The 18,984-nt window shown below is 36.3% G+C and overlaps 1 protein-coding gene across 1 annotated transcript; it reads left to right on the top strand.

The window, feature by feature from the left end:
- Positions 1-1,788: 1,788 nt before the first annotated feature.
- On the top strand, positions 1,789-12,632 carry LOC129275791 (D-glucuronyl C5-epimerase-like). The gene is made up of 4 exons (XM_054912276.2): positions 1,789-1,997; positions 2,795-2,799; positions 7,187-7,423; positions 8,176-12,632. The coding sequence occupies exons 1-4, from the start codon at positions 1,789-1,791 to the stop codon at positions 9,213-9,215; spliced, it is 1,491 nt and encodes a 496-aa protein (XP_054768251.2). The 3' UTR covers positions 9,216-12,632.
- The last annotated feature ends 6,352 nt before the right edge of the window (positions 12,633-18,984 follow it).

The raw sequence follows: 18,984 nt of genomic DNA, 5'->3' as shown, positions 1-18,984 counted from the left end.
TCTCGCTCTCTAAATCTAGTTCTCCTGTCTCAAATATTTCCCTCTTTGGTATCACATTTTCTCCTATTATTCAAGGTGGGTTTGTGCACCTTTGACAGTATTTCTGGCTGTTATAAAGTCGGATTAGTTTATTTATTTTGTAGCAAATATTTTCACCAATTGTATGTACCATGTTTGAGGCTTTTGAAGTGATGATGTTTATCACCTAGAGCAATATTTCTAAGGTCTTATATAATAATTATGTTTTGGTTGTATTATGTGAACCAAATATTTTCAATCGTGGTATAAACCATGTATTTAGGCTTCAATTTTTTGTTGGGGACAAAACCAGTGTTCAATTTCTACCAGTAATTCCCCGTGCCTCTTTTATTACTGGAAGCAGGAAAAATGAAATGAAAATAGAGGGATCATTCGGAACTGAAGAGCAAGGTTAAGAACTTGATGAGTGTCCTGTCAAATCTGTTTCGCTACTTTCCACGCTGAGCTTTCCCAGGATGCGATCCGTGGAGACGGCGCGGCCCTGGCCCCGTGTGTGGCACTACGGCGAGGCCCGACCGTATATCGATCGATCGTCTGACAAAACTCAGCCCGGGGTGCCCTGCTGGTCACAGCAAGCTCCATTCAAACACACTAGATAATAGAAGAAAACAGGATAAAATTAAGTCCTGGTTAAATACCCAGTGTGTTCCTCCAATGGCTTCTGTGTGGTAGAAAGAGGAGGAAACCCAATACCGGACTCAGGATTTTGCCTGAAATAATCCCATTCAGTTCTTGTTTGCCTTGCTAATGGAAAGGGCTTGTGGGGACATACCCCATTCTGATTCTCTTCATCACACGTTCATCAAAGAAATAACAGGCGACGTTTAAAGTTGGGCAATGTGAGAACTATTTTTTTTTTAAAGATTAGCTTGGCTGAAAAACTCATGGAAAATGGAAAAATGTTCAGCCCATATTGAAAATGGTAAAAAAAATATGATTTCAAATGAAAGTACAATTTTGTGACTTACAGAGATGTAGCGTCCCAAAGATTATTTGTTCACTACTTACAACATTGCAAAAGCAGTTCTATTAGATGAACTGTACTGGAAACCAAATATTTTTAATTAATTCCTAATTTAGATGTCAGGAAATATGATTAATTATATATCATATGAATGAGTTACACTTTAAAAATCACAGAAAGGAATGAAATTACAGTCCATGAATGTTTGATCACAATTCACAACGAGGTGAACAGCAAAGGCTATACTGTTCACTTCTATATGACATACAATTCATTAGATTTTGTGATAGCCGGGTTAGAAATTTTTTCTCTGAGATAGGTATGTCCATGAACTCAATCTAGAGTTTCTCCGATCATGGTGATTCATGAAGTCGTTTCAATCTCAGACCCACAGACACGATGTTACACTTCTTAGGGTTAAAAGCCATCTGCCACTTAAGCCCATTGAAGGTCTTATTGGAGTATGATACAATCCTGAGCACTATAATCGATGCAGTTTTCTGCAAGCAGACGTACATTACACTGAAGCTCCTCTACAATATTGTTGATGTGAATTAGGAACAGTACTGGGCCTAACACTGTCCCTTGTGGAACACCGGATATTACTGGATGCCATTTCTTAGTTGCCCCATAGATGATGACACGTGCTGGGTCAAGAACATACTAATCCAGTTGAGAACCTTATTTATTAATGCCTTAGTAGGCGAATGGTGTAATTTGGTTTAATATCTTTCATGAGATTCACAGTCGAAAGCTTTGGTGAAGTCCAAAAATGCAGCATCAATATGTTGCGAGTTGACATTGTCAATTCCTTCAGTCCAGTCATTGACAACTTGGATCTGCTGGATGACACAGGAATGTCGCTCTTGGAAACCATGTTCCAATTGGGTCAAGATTTTATGCTTATTGAGATGATTGCTAATCTGAGAGTGGAGGATATGTTCCAAGAGTTTATATTTGAGGTTAGGGAGACAAGGAAAAGAAAGTTCAATCTGTAATTCATAATTAAATAAAACACAGGTGATTAAAAGTTCTAAAGTTACGATTTTGGTGCTCTTATCCTAGCTAGTCTAAGAAGTTGCAAGGGTGCAATTTAAGCTACATGATAGATTTGGAGTATTTATTTTCTGTGCATGAATGACACTTTGATTGGTATTCAAGCCTTGGAATAGAATGTTTGGAAATACTATGTGCAAATGTTATCTCGATACTATTGTCACTTTGTGTGCTATCTGGTGTTGAAACCAAACATCATGAGTGTTTGTACTGACAACATTCTTTAGTGTGCTTGTTATGCCAGAAGATAGAGGAGTGGGAAGCGTTCTGTTGCCAATAAAACTTATCTACTTTTCTTTTTCTCATGTGATATTAAGACCCTGTCTCAGTACACTTTCTGGAAAATGGTTTACTGGAAATCTTTTGCAGGAAACCTGTTTGGAAGATCGCTTTGCAAGCGCAGTTTACTTCCCCTTTAGTACCATTCATTCCAAAACGGTTGCTTTCATCTTCCAAGGGGAAGCAACAAAACAGCAACAATAACAAGATATAACAGAAAATGAAGATTTACAGACCAATGGTTTTCTCCCATGGACAGGTGATATTAGTAGACTGTCTTTTCTTTTTCTTCTTTTGTGTAAAAGATCCTGTAGACTAGGTGTAAATACAGACCTTCCAAGAAAACAAACGATGGGTAGACACGCAGGCTTATTGAAATTATATGTATACTCCCAGAGAAGATCAACCATATTCTCTAAATTCAAATAATTTGTAATCCACATTGGTTTTCTTTAGGAACAGTGAGTCTGATCCATTAGCTGAAAATATCCTTGTGGAATTCTCGATGACTTCTTAAAGAGGCAATTAGCATCCACTCTAACGATGTCTGCAGAAAAGGTCTTCCCAAATGAGAGAAGATAATGACAGGCCTAAAATAGACACCGTTTGAATGATCATGAACTATGCTTGTGTTAAGCTGCTTATATGTGTAATTGAGAAGAACATACTGTGATTGAGGCAAGGATTGCTGGTAACTCCTTGATTGAGGTGATGGGAAAATCAAGTCTCTCACAACACTTTATATCATATCTGAGTTTTTCTTTTCAATTGCAGTATTTGACAATACATGTAGCATGTGGAAGTAAATAGGAATATCTTATTTGTTGATTCCTCTTGAATGATGGAATGTACATTCTAAAAAGTGACTAGATTAATTATCAGCTTGATGAAACCGATACGTCTATTCATTTCTCTTACTCTTTTCTTAACAGAAATTGCTGTTCTAGTACATATTTTTTTTCATTTTCTAGGGCTGTTTTCACAACCTTCTACCTCTTCTACAAAATTGCAGTGGAATAGAGATTTCCTCTTTTATAATTTCCAGGGCCTCTTTGACCATTAATAGGGAGAAATCGCCCCGAGCCCCCTGTAATATTTTCCCTGTTCTAAGCAAATATGATGAAAAACAAGTCAACATGACTAGAATAGTTCCACCCAACTGACCCGTTTCTAGTCATTATTGTGAACTAAGATATGTTTGGAGTTAAATAAAGTTTCATCATTCAAAGACATACATGTACATCTTTTAATATACAGGGATAAGGCCAGAGCACTGTAACATACAGCTTATAGCGATTGAATATAGTTGATATCTATGTATGATTACATTGATTATTGTGTATGATCAATCGTACAAATCAATCGCCCAACAATCAATGGCAAAGCCTTATGTTACGGGGCCCAGGCTTGAAGATATGTGACCCTGTCTTAATGGAGAAACTTACATCAGGGACCGTTTAAGCATAAAGATTGATCATATACATGTAGTTGATATCTATGTATGATTACATTGATTATTGTGTATGATCAATCGTACAAATCGATCGCCCAACAATCAATGGCAAAGCCTTATGTTACGTGGCCCAGGCTTGAAGATATGTGACCCTGTCTTAATGGAGAAACTTACATCAGGGACCGTTTAAGCATAGATATTGATCATTAAGTTGATATCTATGTATGATTACATTGATTATTGTCTATGATCAATCGTACAAATTGATCGCCCAACAATCAATGGCAAAGCCTTATGTTACGGGGCCCAGGCTTGAAGATATGTGACCCTGTCTTAATGGAGAAACTTACATCAGGGACTGTTTAAGCATAGAGATTAATCATTAAGTTGATATCTATGTATGATTACATTGATTATTGTGTATGATCAATCGTACAGATCGATCGCCCAACAATCAGTCACTTTATAATCTTTGTTAGGGGACCCAATTCCAGGGCCCTGTCTTACAAGGAGTTGCGATCGATCCTATCAACCACAATTATGGAAATCCAGTAACGTCAACCTCTAAACTGCATGTTTGTTCAAAATATTTTCCAGATATGATGTATATTTATCTATACATTAATTGTTTTCTTGAAAATTCAGTGTGCGTCGAGTTATTTACCAAAGGACATTGTGCAAATGTCCTGTAGTTGAATTTATGACATTGATGAATTTCCATATAGCTGAGGTTGATCTGATCAATAGTAAATCTTTGTAAGACAGGGGCCCTGTTCTACTTCCATTTGCCTGTAGTAATTTTCTCCCTCCTCTTTCCCCAAAAATTTCATTGGTCATTGCCCTGTTTATTTGCCCAAGATCTATAAAGCTATTATTTCTAAATAAACAGATGATAATCTTTACATCAGTCATCTATATGTTTGAGCTTAATCTTACACTTAAAAAAATCTTTTGGGGAAAATCGATCATCAGATAAAATTGATTTTCTTTGGAGCTGGAGCAATTTTATCTCTTGTAGTAATTCTGACACAAGCAGTGATATATTCTTTTTATTTCTTCTTGATGATCCCATGAATAAATATTATTTTATGATTAGGCTAAGATATCAGGAAGAATAATAGAAAGGATAATAAAAAAATTATGAAAATCTTCATAATCATTGAATGAGATATTGTAGATGAAGCCAAAGGACTGATGATCATTCAAATCAGATCCAGCATTGATATGAGAAGTAACTTATTTGCCCCAAAATTGGAAATATAAAAAAAGACAAGTTGTGAAATGAGGACATGTTGATTTCTAGTTTGATAAAAAGAATAAATCAAACGGACGTCAAAAAATGTAAATGATTTCTGAATTCAATCAAGTGTATTTGCGGCCGTGTATCCAATCGCGATTGTATCATATCTTTTAGACTCTTGAGAAAAGTCATCAACTTTTGAAAGTAACAAGGAAATGTGTGGAAAGTTGCATACTTATTGAATCAAATTTCACCTATTTAATTTGTTTGCTCTGATCTTTTTTGTTAGATAAGATAGAGTGATATTCATTTCATCCTTCCATTTTAGTTTAGAATGAGGGTGTCATTATAATGAGTGAATTGCTATCATACGGAGGGTGGAAGAAAATGCTGCATATTGTTGGTTATATAATTCAATAATGAATAAGATTTTGCATATTACTTCTACATAATACATACAGAGTTTTGAATCACTAAACAAGCTCATAGCCTGTGGGGAGGGGGGGGGGTGGGGGTCGATACAACCCCTAAATTTTTGCCAACCCTTATTAATTGTACTCCTCTTATTTTTATTGTTTTTGCTTGTTAAAGTTTTTTATGAAGAAGTGGCAGAGAGTTTTGACGGATGACTTCTTTTCCCCTTTCTTTTTCTTCTCAATTTTTTTCAGAACAAAAAGAATCAACCCTCTAATCGAATACCCTGGCTACAGGGTTGCTAAAATGATAAGAAATTAAATTCCTGTTGAGAGTCACGAGATCTGCAGACATGAGGCATGAGACAGACTATGCATTAATGTTAGGCCCAAAATTCAGATGTTTTTTTTGGGGGGTCAATGATGGATCTGAGAAAACATCATTTGCAGATGACTATTTTGTTTACCTTAATATTCTTATTTTGATAAACTCATGATTACTTTTCATTTTCATATTTCCCACACAGGAATATCCCTTAAAGCTTGTAAGGTAGCTTTAGAATGACAGGATATGAAAATTACCATTCAGAAATTTCTTTTTTTATGTAGCTGGATTTGGTATAGCTATGAAATTGGTAGTGGAAGATAAAATCTCTGTATCGGCCTCAGATCAAAGCGTCTATGAAATAGACCTTCTTTGGGGATTTTAATCCCTTTATGCCTTCTTTATTGATAGCTCTCCCAAGTTTTGCCTTGTCTATTCTGTAGCTGTATGATTGAAATAAAATTTGTAGGGAACATTTGCCAGAGGGTCATTGCCTCGATATTATGCCTTTCCTTCCCTCTTGTTATCTGTACATATTTAATATGCCAAGTCAAAACATCAGTCCTAATGTAAAGCCTAATATAAATACCCCTCACAGATAATTACCACAAAAACTAGCAGCATGAGAGCTTTTTATTCAATGGATTGGGCTTTTTTTTGTGTGTATAGATGAACATAATTAATGCTTGATTAATCAAAAATGAAATATTTCACTGTGACTCACCATTATTTGTTTTGTATTATGTAATAATTAAATTGTTCATTGTCTCAAATGGTACTCAAATTAAAGTTTTATGCAATTGAGTCCTGTTACAGTACCTTGCATTAAATGGAAATGAAGATGATGATCAGGATACAGGGTTATAATGAGCTTAATACGCAATTTAAACACTGCAGACCCTGATTTAAGCAATATATAAATTACATTTTTATTACTTATGATTACAACATCTTCCATAATTTTTTATGCATTGTGCAGTGTTGCCAACTGTTCAGTTTTTAACTGAATTGTCCAGTTATTAAAGTTTTTATTTCCCTGGAAAACTGAACATTCAGATTTGGGGATTTTGTTAGTATGGATTTGGGTGCATATACATGTATTAGTGTGTCAATTATTAATATTGTTATTGGTTTTTTTATATATCCAATTATCCATTTTTCTATTCTGGTTGAGCAAATCAAAACACACCTAGGTACAGTAATTCCTGAGGCTAAATTTTCTCTCAAAGGTATGCACCAGATTGCACAATTGTAAGTCCAAAAATGCGAAAGCTCCTTACCGTGGGACACTCCCTCAGGCTTGGTTGCTTTGCTCCCTTGCAATTATTGGTTCAGTTTTCTGCATTTCAAATGTTGGCAAGTCTGCCATGTTTTCGATGAATTCTAATTCTTTCTCGTTTTCCTTCTCTCTTCCTAGGTGTTCCTCTCTCCACACAGTGGGGTCAACAGGGTTACTTCTACCCCATCCAGATAGCTCAGTATGGTCTCAGTCATTACAGTAAGAATTTAACAGAGCCCCCTCCTAGGGTCACGACCTACGAGAATGGCGAGGGTCACGACCTCTCCGCCTGGTCAAATCCCGACCCAAACAGCGAACTTAAGACAGTAAAGAGTAAGGAGTTGGATTCCAACGTTCTGGAGTTTAAAACAACAGGTTCGTTTTAAATTTTAGTCATAAATAATTAGCAAGTAGATAAATAAATAGAATAAACATAGATAAATGAAAAAAAATGAATAAATAAATGAATAAATGAATGAATGAATAAACCAAGAAATTAATAGATGATGAAGATGATAAAGATGATAAAGATGATAAAGATGATAAAGATGATGACGATAACGACGACGATGAGTGCAGCACAACAAGATGGATGGATGGATGGATGGAAGGAAGGATGGAAGAAAGGAAGGAAGGAAGAACGAACGAATGAAAATGAATAAACTGACACTAGAAAATGCTAATAACTATTATCAATTTAATTATCATCACCATGAATCATTTTGATAAATCTATAAATTGAATGATTAATAAAATGATAGGAACTTTAAAAAGTGGAACTACCTAGTAAATTTTAGGTGAATATTTTGATAAATGGTAGGAATATTTTGTGAAGGGGTAGCTCTCAAAATAGATTCAGCATATTGGGTTCTATACTGTGATTTAAGTCTCTCTTAATGGTCACAAGGCTCGTTCAGGCTAGGAGGCAAGGCAGTAGGGAGTGCAATGGGAGATTAGATAGGTCATGCTACGGTCACGAATACCTTTACGTACAGTTTTTATATATGGAAATGAATGGTGTAAAATCATGTGTACTGTTTATAAAGGTATACGTAACCGTAGCATTACACTAAAATGTATTCCATCTCATTTCACTAAAAATGTGAATTTTCTTCTTTTTTTTCCAGGTGATATTAGTCCGTCTTCCAGCAGTGCTTGGTCCCATTCAATAGAAACCAAGTCAGACTTTGTCATTGCATTTGATCTTAAGTTACTTGGCAACGCATCCATAACCATCGTCGCCGAGTGCGAAGAACAAGGCCGCATCATCAGCCTCGTCTACACCACAGACGACGACGGCTTCGTGATCGGGAACAAAAAGGTGACGTACGGTCTCGGACCCGTGGCCCAGTGGCGCAAGATCACGAGAGCCTTGCAAGTGGACTACAGGAAAGCGATGGCGTCGTTAAGTACTAAAAAATATAAATTAACTCGCAGGTATATCCTTCAGAGATTGATAAGGATAGAGCTCAGAGGGCACGGTTTCATTGACAATATCGAGATCGGAACCTCGCTTCATATGTATCATTTTTACGATGCTGCTGATTGGTTGGTTAACCACCAGGACGAGAGGGGCGGATGGCCGATAATGGTGGAAAGGATGTTGGACGATAAGATGTCATTATCACCGGGCTGGTACTCATCCATGGCACAGGGACAAGCAATGTCAGTCCTGGTCAGGGCATACTTAAAATCTAGGAGGAGGAAATATATCAAGTCGGCGCTTCACGCAGCCCGCCTTTTTCAAATACCGTCCGCCCAAGGAGGTGTTCTTGCCAAATTCATGGACAAGTATACGTGGTACGAAGAGTACCCGACCTCGCCAGGGTCGTTCGTGTTGAACGGTTTTATTTACAGTATGATCGGTTTGTATGACACACTTAGCGTTGCAGACGTGGAGGAGGGCCGGGAGAGCCGGCGATTGTACGATGATGGGATGGTCTCGTTGAAAGCCATGCTGCCGCTGTTCGACGTCGGCTCGGGGACGATATATGACCTGCGACATCTGGCGCTCGGGAAAGCGCCAAATATTGCGAGATGGGATTATCATGCGACGCACATCAGTCAGCTTCAGTTGCTAGCTTCAATAGACCCGGATCCTATCTTCAAAGAAACAGTAGCTAGGTGGATTGGGTACACCAAGGGTAAAAGAGCAAGACATAACTGATAGCCCTTTTTATAAAATGGCGTTCTTAAACTTTGGGTGTGTTCATGCTTCCATTTCGAGGACAAAATCAGCATTTTCAAATGCTGTTTCAGAACGCCGATCGCAAACGTTCTGGGAGTACGGTTTATGCTTCCCCAAAAACCCAGATTCTGGAGAAACAATGTTTTGAAACACACCTTTAGTAAGTTTACGATCAGCATTCTGAAGCGTCCTTTAAATGAAAATTAGCATGGAGGCAACTTTGTTTTGGACTAATCAATTATGAAAATGCTGATTTTGACCTGAAAATTGGAAGCATAAACATGCCCCCCTTGATATATTTTCCAAAGAAATTTGTTATCTTCTGTTCTGTAAACAGAAATTGAATATCTAACTCCCTGCAGTACTGTTATGTATGTCCAAATTTGAGACAGAAAACACAAAATTGAACAGTATTAATAGTAATCTGAATGTACTATGCTCTATTGTCACTAATGTGAACAGTGTTTTGTGTTTATTAATTTATTTTCAACCAACTTGTCAAATTTGACTCAAATGACAGGCTGGTAAAGTTATTATATTGTCATTAATGTACAGAACTTTTACATTTTAACTAATTTGACTTTGCATTTCATTTTTTAAACGTGTAAAATATTTTTATGGTTTCGTTTATGATTAATACTGCATTTTCATTTATGCACTTGTTGATAATTTACTACTTTACTCCATGCACAAATATCAAATACAGGGAAAATGCTACCCTCATTTAGACTTTCTAAAAATTAATTTTCTTTTCTGCCAGAATTGGTCACTTTGATCACATTGAAATCAGATTCCCTGTTCTATGAATTTGATTGTTTGTACTGTTGGATAATTTCATTTACAAACGTTTTATTGTCTTTTAGCTGTTTCTCTTCAGCTTTATTGAAAACTTGTTTAGAAGTACTATGCAAATTTTGATTTTTCAAGAAGAAAATGGTTTCTTCTTGATAATAATAATAATAATAGTACAGTTCTTAAATACGCATAACACCTACAGGTCTCTATGCGCGAGGAAAGCGAGAAATGTGGTGAGAATTGTAAATTTAAAAATTAGACATCAAATAATTATACATAAGATCAAAGAATATTAAACATGGATTGGACCTACATGTGACTAAGTTAAACATTCTGAAAGAGGTGGGTTTTTAATTGTACTTTGAATTTCTCAAGCTGGGTAATATTTGTTAATGTCGGTGGTAGAGAATTCCATTGTGCTGGTGCAGCTTTTTGGAAAGCCCGATCCCCATATGATTTGGTCTTGACAGTAATTTCAGAGAGAAGATTTTGCGAGCCAGAACGGAAATTACGCTTGGGTTTATGAATTTGGACAAGTTCTTGAAGATAAGCAGGGGCAATACCATGAATACATTTGAATGTTAATATGAGAAGTTTATATTTGATCCTTGATTATCCTCTCTTTGTATTGAATCCTTTATTCAATCCGTCTGGATAAAATCAATACTGTATTCCTGGGCCCCGTCTTACAAAGAGTTACGATTGATCCAATTAACCGTAACTCTATGGAAATCCATCAGTGTCATATTTTTTTCTACAGGGAATTTGCAAAATGTCCTTATTAAACAAAGGAGAACACACCAAATTGTCAAGAAATCAATGAATTTATGGATATACATTCATATCTAGAATTTTTTTGAACAAACATGCATTTTAAATGTTGACTTTGCTGGCTTTTCGATTTCGATTGATCGGATCAATCGCAGAACTCGCAATCTGCTTGTGTTCTGAAAAATGTCGTACAAAGCAGCACATTCTTGGATTTGCGAATACTGAACCAAAAGTTAAAAATTTGAACAATCCAAGTTAATTTTGTGAATATCCTAGCTTATCAATGATCTGCTTTTTTTCTATCCTTTTTGCAATGTACAATGTGACATATATCAACTTCAATCAAGTTATTGCCAAATAATATTAAAATTTGAATTAACAGCTGAATTAATTATGAGTATTAAGATAATGACGATGCCCCTTACAATGCTGCTCTCAGGAGATTTTTATTGATGCTAGTAATTTTTCTGAGCTGTACTTGATTATCATAGTATTGTATTTCAAGTGTTGTTTTAAATGGCCAATTTCATCCTTACAATCACTGATTACAATTATGGTTTAGTTTCATCAAGCAATTTCTTTTTGACGTGAAAAGACAAATGTCTTCTCTTGCAAAATGCAAACATTCTTGCAAGATCCTGCAGAAAAACATACGGAGCACTTCATGGTGCAAAAGTGATTTTCATCGGCAACTGTTTTAAGCTACTGAAATCCTTGCATCAGATTGGCTCAGAGCAAATTAGTCAGTGGTCATCAGTCACAACAAGATGCTTCATGACATATACTCTAGGTTTGCTAAAAGCAATCTCTGGCCTGCTTCCGTATTGGACGTGCATTGTTGTGAACCACTCCATGTTGACCTTTACATCCTGGGTCAAAGTTCACCGACCTTTGATTGCATAGTGGGTGGGCTTGAAATCGGGAAGAATCAATGTTGGCGAGAAATCGCTTGGAATGGTTATCATCTTGTGTAGCATTTTCGTTTGTGATTATAACTTTGGAAGGAAAATCACATTTGATTGCGTAGTTGGTGGGCTTGAAATCGGAAAGAAATCAATGTTGGTGAAAAAAAATCACTTGAACGCTATCCATTGGTCATCACGTTTTGTGTAGGAGTTTCCATTTGTGAGTATAACATTAAAAAATCACTTAAACTCATCTCAGGTGTCCGGCAGGTACTGACACTCGATCTTGGGGCTCTGCAAGACATTACAAAAACATAGAGGACATGCGATTTCACTCCGATGAGTGCATGATGAAAAGCTTCAGTATGTCCTTTTTAAATGTTTTTTTTTTCAGAAATATAAATTTGTAATAGTAAGAATAAATCAGAATACATTAATGTACATTGATGGGCTAGCACCATTTGTCATTATGTCCTTCCTTTATATGTTATGTACATATATAGGTTTTATTTCCTATGTCCTCAAGACTGAATTATTGTTTGGTGCTTGTACTATGTCCCCATTCACCTTGGTTTTATTATTATGAAAAGTTTGATCTCTATACCATCTTGTACTGCCTATTAGAAGGCCTAAATCAGTACTGCCCATTGTTAAGTAGTATTTTTAATTTTTGGAATATGTTTGGAATAAAGTAAAGAATAAACTATTTCATCTGAAATAATTGCTGATTCAAAACTATCATGTATGATATAAACCTTCAATTTCTTGTGCATTGGAGATGTATTTTAATCTCTCAGAGTTAGCTCATTGGAGCATTTCATGAATGTATATGCCTATCTTATATCATACTTTGTGATATGTCACTTTTTTTTTACAAACCACTTATCTGTCGACTGTGATCTTGTAAGGTACCTTGTAAAAATGTCAGAGCCAGGGCCCTGTCTTACAAAGAGTTGCGATTGATCCGATCAATCGCAATTATGGAAAGCCAGCAACGTCAACTTCTAAAATACATGTTTGTTCACAATATTTTCTAGAAATGACGTAAATTCATATATTTACTGTTTTCTTGACAATTCAGTATGCGTCCCTTCGTTTTCAAAGGACATTGAGAAAATTTCCTCAAGAACAAATGATGACATTGATGGATTTCCATATACTTGAGATTGATCTGATCAATCGTAACTCTCTGTAAGACAGGGCCCTGGTCTTTCCCGCAGGGAACCAGCAAACAGGTCCTCATTACCAATCCTCAAATTTCACCATAGACAATAGAATGGAGAAAGCGATGAAGCTGCACTAGACAGACACAAAGCATGTTTATATAGTGGTATCCCTGCTAAACGACGCAGCACAGACTTTTTGACAAGGTACCCAAATCTTGAAAATTACCTTTTTAAATGCAGCGCAGGGTCTTGTTTTATGTAAATTTGTAAATTATAGTCAATCAAATTGTTTTTGTTTTTACAGTAGTTCTGACAAAGTTATGTCGTTACGGTACACTCTGCATAAATCGACCTCTCAAATAATCACCTAACTTGAAGCTCTATTTCAGACCTGGGTCCCATGACACAAAGGTTAGCAATCAATCCCTAATTGAAATTTGCCTATCAAGATCATCATTGCAGGGGCATTTTTCTCAGTAGATTGACTAGGGACCAATCAGCATTGTTCTTTCAAATCAGCGATCAATCACTAACTTTTGTGTTACGGTGCCCAGGATATGCAAAGTATGTGTGAATAACATCTTCTAAAAAAACCCAGATTTTTGTAGTACCAAGAGGTTTTACTTAGGTAGAATCAGCAATTGTTTAATATGCAGAGGTGCTGTGGCCAAGTGGATACGTCTCCAGACTGTGAACCACAGGGTTCAAATTCCACTGCAGCACTCACATCCTTTAGCAAAGGCGTTCATCTATATTTGCCACTCTCCACCCAGGTGTAGTAAATGGGTACTTGGTAGGATGAAATTCCTCAAATTCTCGAGTGCTTAGGTAGCCTATCTAGCTAAAGCCAGGTAATGATAACATATCATGTTAAGCAGGGCCTACTGGGAGAATTGTTTTAACGGAAATGGCTACCTTGGGTAAATATGACATTATTATCATTATTATTATTTTTATTATTATGCTGCAAGACCTAGGACATAGCTTTGCAAAGTTCAATTCATGCTTCAACAAAAACTCAGTGTTTGTTTTGCACATCCAAAGGACACTGCCATCATGAAAGTGTGTATGTTTTTTTTTGTAATAGCCACATAACTATTTTTTCCATCGGGATTTGTTTATCAGTTCCGTTTGAATTTGCAGGTATGTTGTTATTCTTCTCCCTCATCAGCTTGTGTTAGGTTTAACTGTTGCATTTTGATTCATCGGTACAAAGTGTATTGGAAGTCATTGGGGCCAAGCAACAATGATTTTGAGTGGGTGAAATTTGTTTGTGGGTGAGTGGATTATAGGGGCTTGATAAAAACAGGAAATGTATCTCTGTGTGATTAATTAAGTCTGATGCACTCACTTACAGCATACAGCAAAGTTATGAGGCGAATGGTTCATTGCGTCCTTGAAATTCAGAAAAGTGTTAATGGATTTGTCAATTAAAGGCCAAGTTCACCCATCAGTCTGATAAAAATGGTGGAATTTACAGGTATAAGAGATAACAGATGTTTGGACTGTATGTTAATTAGCAAGATAATAAAGCCATCAATTGCACTATTTATTCAGAGATTAGACTAAAACTTTTCTCTGTTCTATCACAATCTTTAACAGTAATAACATGATTTAACACACCAAATGAGGAGTTGATCATAATAATTTTTTGGCAGATTTGCAAATTGAAAAACTTTGAACTTGCATCAAGTACATGATTATGTACATCATGGAAATGTTTTTGGAGTAAGAAATTTATGAACTTTCAATTCATATAAGTTACATATTTCATGTAGTATATTGCGATAAAAGTGAGGACTAATCTGCGTACAAGTTAGTTTATGCATATAAACGCTGTTTCAGGGGTCGGTATAAAAACTTGGCAAATGCTAACTTTTATCTTTCCCATCTAATTCTAAAGACACTACTGTCTCGTTAAATATTTTTATGTGAACTGAATTGAATGGATTGAATAAATTCAAACTCATATCAATCTCAACAGATCTTTAGGGCTTTATGGTTATAATAAATAAATAATATACGATTTGTATAGCGCACATATCCACCTTGTTAGGGGCTCAAGGCGCTCCTATATTACCTTGGCTAAGCTAGTCTACCTATTCCGGTGCTCACAGCTTTTTCAGGAACTACTTCCTGCCGGTACCCATTTACCTCACCTGGGTTAAGTGCAGCACAATGTGGGTAAATTTCTTGCTGAAGGAAAGCCTGCCATGGCTGGGAATCGAACCTACGTCCCTCAGATTGAAAGACAAGAGTCTAGACCACGACACCCCCACAAATGGCCAGAGTGTAATTGCTGTTTATTCGGCTAAGAATTATTGGTATCAAGAATGATTTCATTTTTTCCCTTATTGTATGTATCGCTATTATATTTGTATTTTTTGTGTCTTACATGATGTAGTATCTATGCCTAGATTTCTTGAGTCTGTATATGTCTGGTTTTAAACTGTATGTATTTGGAAATCATTTGAATATTTTGGATTTGAATTGCTCTTGTTTGTTTTTGACTGGAATATTTTCAGAGCCAGCTCTGTACTGCCTGGGGATTGTAGGCATATTGTAAGAAATGATAGAATAGGAGTGTCATTCTGATGTAACATTTTATTTCTCCATTTACCCCACCCTTTCTTGCCCCCTTTCTCCCTCTTTCCCTTTCTATCTTTTTCTTTTTATCTTTTTTTCTCACTTCCCTCTTTTTTCTTTTTCTCTTTCGTTCTCTTTCTGTCTATCTTTCTCTCCCCTTCTTTCTTTCTCTCTTCCCTTTCTCACTTTTTTCTCCACTCTTCCCCCCCCCCTCCTTCACTCCTCCCCTTTTCTATCTTTCCTTTTATCTTGGTCTCCCGCCCTTTTTCTTCTTATCTTTGTCTCTCCCAATAATGGATTTGAATCTAAAATACCTATGCATATGTTTTAGTTGATGTTAATCAATTGTAATCAATAACTTGTTGTAAAGAAAAATTTGAATTTGGATGTTTAAAGTTCTGTGTGACCAATGTTGAAGGCTGGTAAAAATTAATTATGAAATGAAATGGACAAAATATTATTTTGTAGTTCCAATTATATTATGAAAGATTATGATTAGATTGTCTTCACAGACAAGTGTAGATATGTTGTGGGTTTGTTTTATTGCCCCCCCCCCCCCCCGATCCACAACCTCCCTTCTCAGTTTTGTGAAATGTTCCCCATTGATAATTTTGTTTTTATTTACATTTTTTGAGAGAAATTATAAATGGTCATATATAGTTCCAGTAGTTCGATGTCAATCCTTACGGTGGCTTTACAGTAAGTATTTATTGCTACTCAAAAGCTAGCATAATGATGAACAGCCTACTATCTAAGTCTTCAAATGTAGATGAAATGCTTTCAGTAGAAATGTGCATGTCTTCCTGTCTATCTGTGTACATCAGATCTTTCTGCTTTTTCTTCTATATTTTTCATCATTTTTTTTTTTGTCTCTATCCATTCTCATTATTATTATTGTTATCATGATTATTATTTTATTTGGCATTTCAGCTAAGATCAAGTTACAAAGCAAATGCATGAGTATATAGAGGGAAGGAACAAGGATGTCTGCAGTACAAGTCCAGGGCCCTGTTGCATCAATTTGTTACTACCATGGTAACGGTGATCAACAGCCAATCAGAATCAAGGATTCCATGCAAGTACCATTGTATGACAAAGTTACCGTAATGGTAATTACGCAACGGGGCCCTGATTGTCTGATAAAGGAAAACGCAAAACAAATTACTGTCACCCACAGGGTTTCCTCCCTGACCTGGACTTGTAAGGTGACATCCGCAAGAATACAGACACATATATTTAAACTTAACATTAAACAATAATAAATCACCGGGGGCTGTTGCTTTGGACATCTTCTCTTGTATATCTTTATTCCAGGGCAGTGGCTTATCTGGCAAACATTGTTAGAATAGGGGGGGACGTTTTCTCTGAGGTCAAAGTTCATTGCTATTGGAAGCACCCACCTCAGCCAGCAAATATTTTTTAGGATAAAAATGAAAATCTTTTTGAGGGATTACTACTTTTTTCTGCTTAAAAACCTCTGTAAGGGGCTCTTTATCCTGCCGACCCTGATTGCCCCCCTCCTTCCTGCTATGCTAGAAGGTGCATTTCTATGTTGGAATTACGTGTAAGGGACATTCAGGGGAGTTGTTCCTTTCAAATTATCTTTCCCTATCCTAAGAATCTTCCCAATGTACTTTTCTCCTGATGTCTTCTATTTTTCTTCTTCTGTGTTGTAGTATTCTTCCATCTGTGTTCAATGTCTGTGTATAGGAAAAATGTATATGTATATTAATACAGTGGAAAGAAAAGAGGCTGTATTTTTGTTATTTTATTGCCAAATAACCTTGGACAAACTGATATTTTTGTATAGAATATTGCCATTTGTATATAATGATTGCTTATTTTTCTTAGGTTCAAGCTATTGGGTTTATTTATGTTTATCATGATGTGCACCTCATTTTTAAGGACCACATGATTTTGGCGGGGATATTTGGTTTGATTAAATGGGTCAAGACATGATATTTCTGGTATTTTTTTGTTGTTGTACTACGTAAATTTTTACCATGGAAATACCTTGCTTCGTTTAGTTATCTGAAATGTGGAGGATTGATTAAAAAAAATTGATATTTCGTACTTCATATTGTTTCATGTGATTTATTGTGTTGTCTCATGAATGGTGAAAATTTAATGACACTTTGGTACATTATAGTGCCCCTTTTTGGTTTGGATTGAAAAGGTGTCAAGGGGTGAAATCATGCAAGATTGTCCTTTACTAGCAAGAAGCATCTTCAGGCAGTTAATAATGAGAGAGAAAGAATAAAGATGAGGAGAAGGAGGAGGGGAAGAAGAAGCATGGGTGTCCACGCTGAGGATTGCCTTTTGTGGGGGGTGAAAGAACAGATGTCCCCCAGAAGAAAACGAAGAAGTAGAAGAAGAAAAGGAAGGAGGAGGGGGAAGAAGAAGGAGAGGGAGAAAAAGAAGAAGTTAGAAGAATAAGGAGGAGGGGGACGATGAGGATAAGAAAAAGAAGGAGGGAAATGATGAGAAGAAGGAGGAGGATAAGAAGATGGAGGAGGGGGAGAAGATGGAGGAGGGGGAGAAGAAGAAGGAGGAGGGGCGGCGATAAATCAATTTGGAAGCAACTTCTGGGGCCCGTTTCATAAAGAGTTATCCATTATGGCAAATACCATGGAAACATGGCTAAGCAGCCAATCACAATCAAAAGGATACCATGGGGCAATTCCATAAAATATGTACGTCTGACCCCCTATATATGGGGCCTTCATTAAATTTTCTGTCTCTTATTTCTTGTTCTTTTGACAGTCTGTAATGTTCTCAAAGGACTATGACTTGGTCAGTTTATGAAGTGAAGTAAGACAAGAAAAATGGGGGTCGGACGTACAAAAAGGTTGATCATTTTATGGAATTGCCTCATGGTAGTTGTCATAATGGCAAATTTACCACAGTTGAAATTCTTCAAAGTTTTTTTTTTTATTTATTTATTTTTTATTTTTTTTAAATTTTTTTTATTTAAGTTTTTATTGAAATAAATCATAACAATCGTTAATGAAACTGGTCCTATATTCAGAAAAGTGAAAGAGTTGGGGGAGGAGAAAAGAAAGAGAAGAAAAAGGAAGAAAGAAGGGGATTAAAAAAGAGATCGGTACTGCCCATTGTTATTCATTTGAGGAAAAAAAATTAAGTCTCACCACCACCCCCTTCATTATCCCGATGCTGCTCCTGGGTAGGCTAAAACGTGCCTGGGAAATCAGTTAGAGAACCCTTTCGTTTTGAGAATCCCCCTCAAGCTGGCGCTCTTTGGTAACTCTGGTTTTATCAGAGTTATCAATATGAACGCGAACGAGCTGCCACTTGCTCTTGTCAATTATAATAATTATGAAGGACTTACAGATGATAACGGGAAAAAAATGGCACGAATAAATTAGAAGTAGAAAAAAATGAGAAGATGGAGGAGAAGAAGGAGAAGGAAAAGAGGAAGAAGAAAAAGAAGAAGAAGGAGGAGGAGGAGGAGAAGAAGAAGGAGGAGGAGGAGAAGAAGAAGAAGAAGGAGGAGGAGGAGGAGAA

The sequence above is a fragment of the Lytechinus pictus genome, chromosome 14 (genome assembly GCF_037042905.1).
Source record: "Lytechinus pictus isolate F3 Inbred chromosome 14, Lp3.0, whole genome shotgun sequence".
Taxonomy (NCBI): domain Eukaryota; kingdom Metazoa; phylum Echinodermata; class Echinoidea; order Temnopleuroida; family Toxopneustidae; genus Lytechinus; species Lytechinus pictus.
The sequence above is the reverse complement of the archived record's forward strand: the minus strand, read 5'-3'. Positions and strand labels throughout refer to the sequence as shown.

Excerpts from the sequence above, each read along its gene's own strand:
- LOC129275791 (XM_054912276.2), top strand. The coding sequence starts at position 1,789 with ATGTTGCGAGTTGACATTGTCAATTCCTTCAGTCCAGTCATTGACAAC. Across the intron at positions 7,424-8,175 it reads TCTGGAGTTTAAAACAACAG|GTGATATTAGTCCGTCTTCC; the intron begins GTTCGTTTTAAA and ends TTTTTTTTCCAG.